This window comes from Haliaeetus leucocephalus, unplaced genomic scaffold (genome assembly GCF_000737465.1).
Source record: "Haliaeetus leucocephalus isolate CR32 unplaced genomic scaffold, Haliaeetus_leucocephalus-4.0 Scaffold458, whole genome shotgun sequence".
Lineage (NCBI taxonomy): Eukaryota > Metazoa > Chordata > Aves > Accipitriformes > Accipitridae > Haliaeetus > Haliaeetus leucocephalus.
The window spans coordinates 8,642-8,878 of record NW_010972894.1 but is presented as its reverse complement, the minus strand read 5'-3'; the positions used below and the strand labels follow the sequence as shown (position 1 = coordinate 8,878).

Sequence of the window (237 nt, the reverse complement as noted above, 5' to 3'; positions counted from 1 at the left end):
CCCGCGGTCACCCGACGGGTGACACCTGCGTCAGCCGGCTGAGGGTGTGGAGAGTGTCACCCGCTGTCCCCATCACCTGTGCTGGGGTGTTATCTGCTGTCCCCAGCGCCATCACCTGTGTCACAGTGTCACCTCTCGTCCCCATCACCTGTGTCACAGTGTCACCTCTCGTCCCCATCACCCGTGCCAGGGTGTCCCCTGGTGTCACCTCCTGTCCCCAGCACTGTCACCTGTGTC

The 237-nt window shown here is 64.1% G+C and overlaps 1 protein-coding gene across 1 annotated transcript in view; it reads left to right on the top strand.

Annotated features, from left to right (window-relative positions):
* XAB2 (XPA binding protein 2) overlaps nt 1-237 on the top strand; it is a gene marked incomplete at its 3' end in the record, with an annotated part of 9,106 nt that overhangs the window by 299 nt on the left and 8,570 nt on the right. Inside the window, exon 2 of the mRNA XM_010575241.1 lies at nt 107-191. Coding sequence (XP_010573543.1) covers nt 107-191 — 85 coding nt within the window. The remainder of the gene's footprint in view (nt 1-106; nt 192-237) is intronic.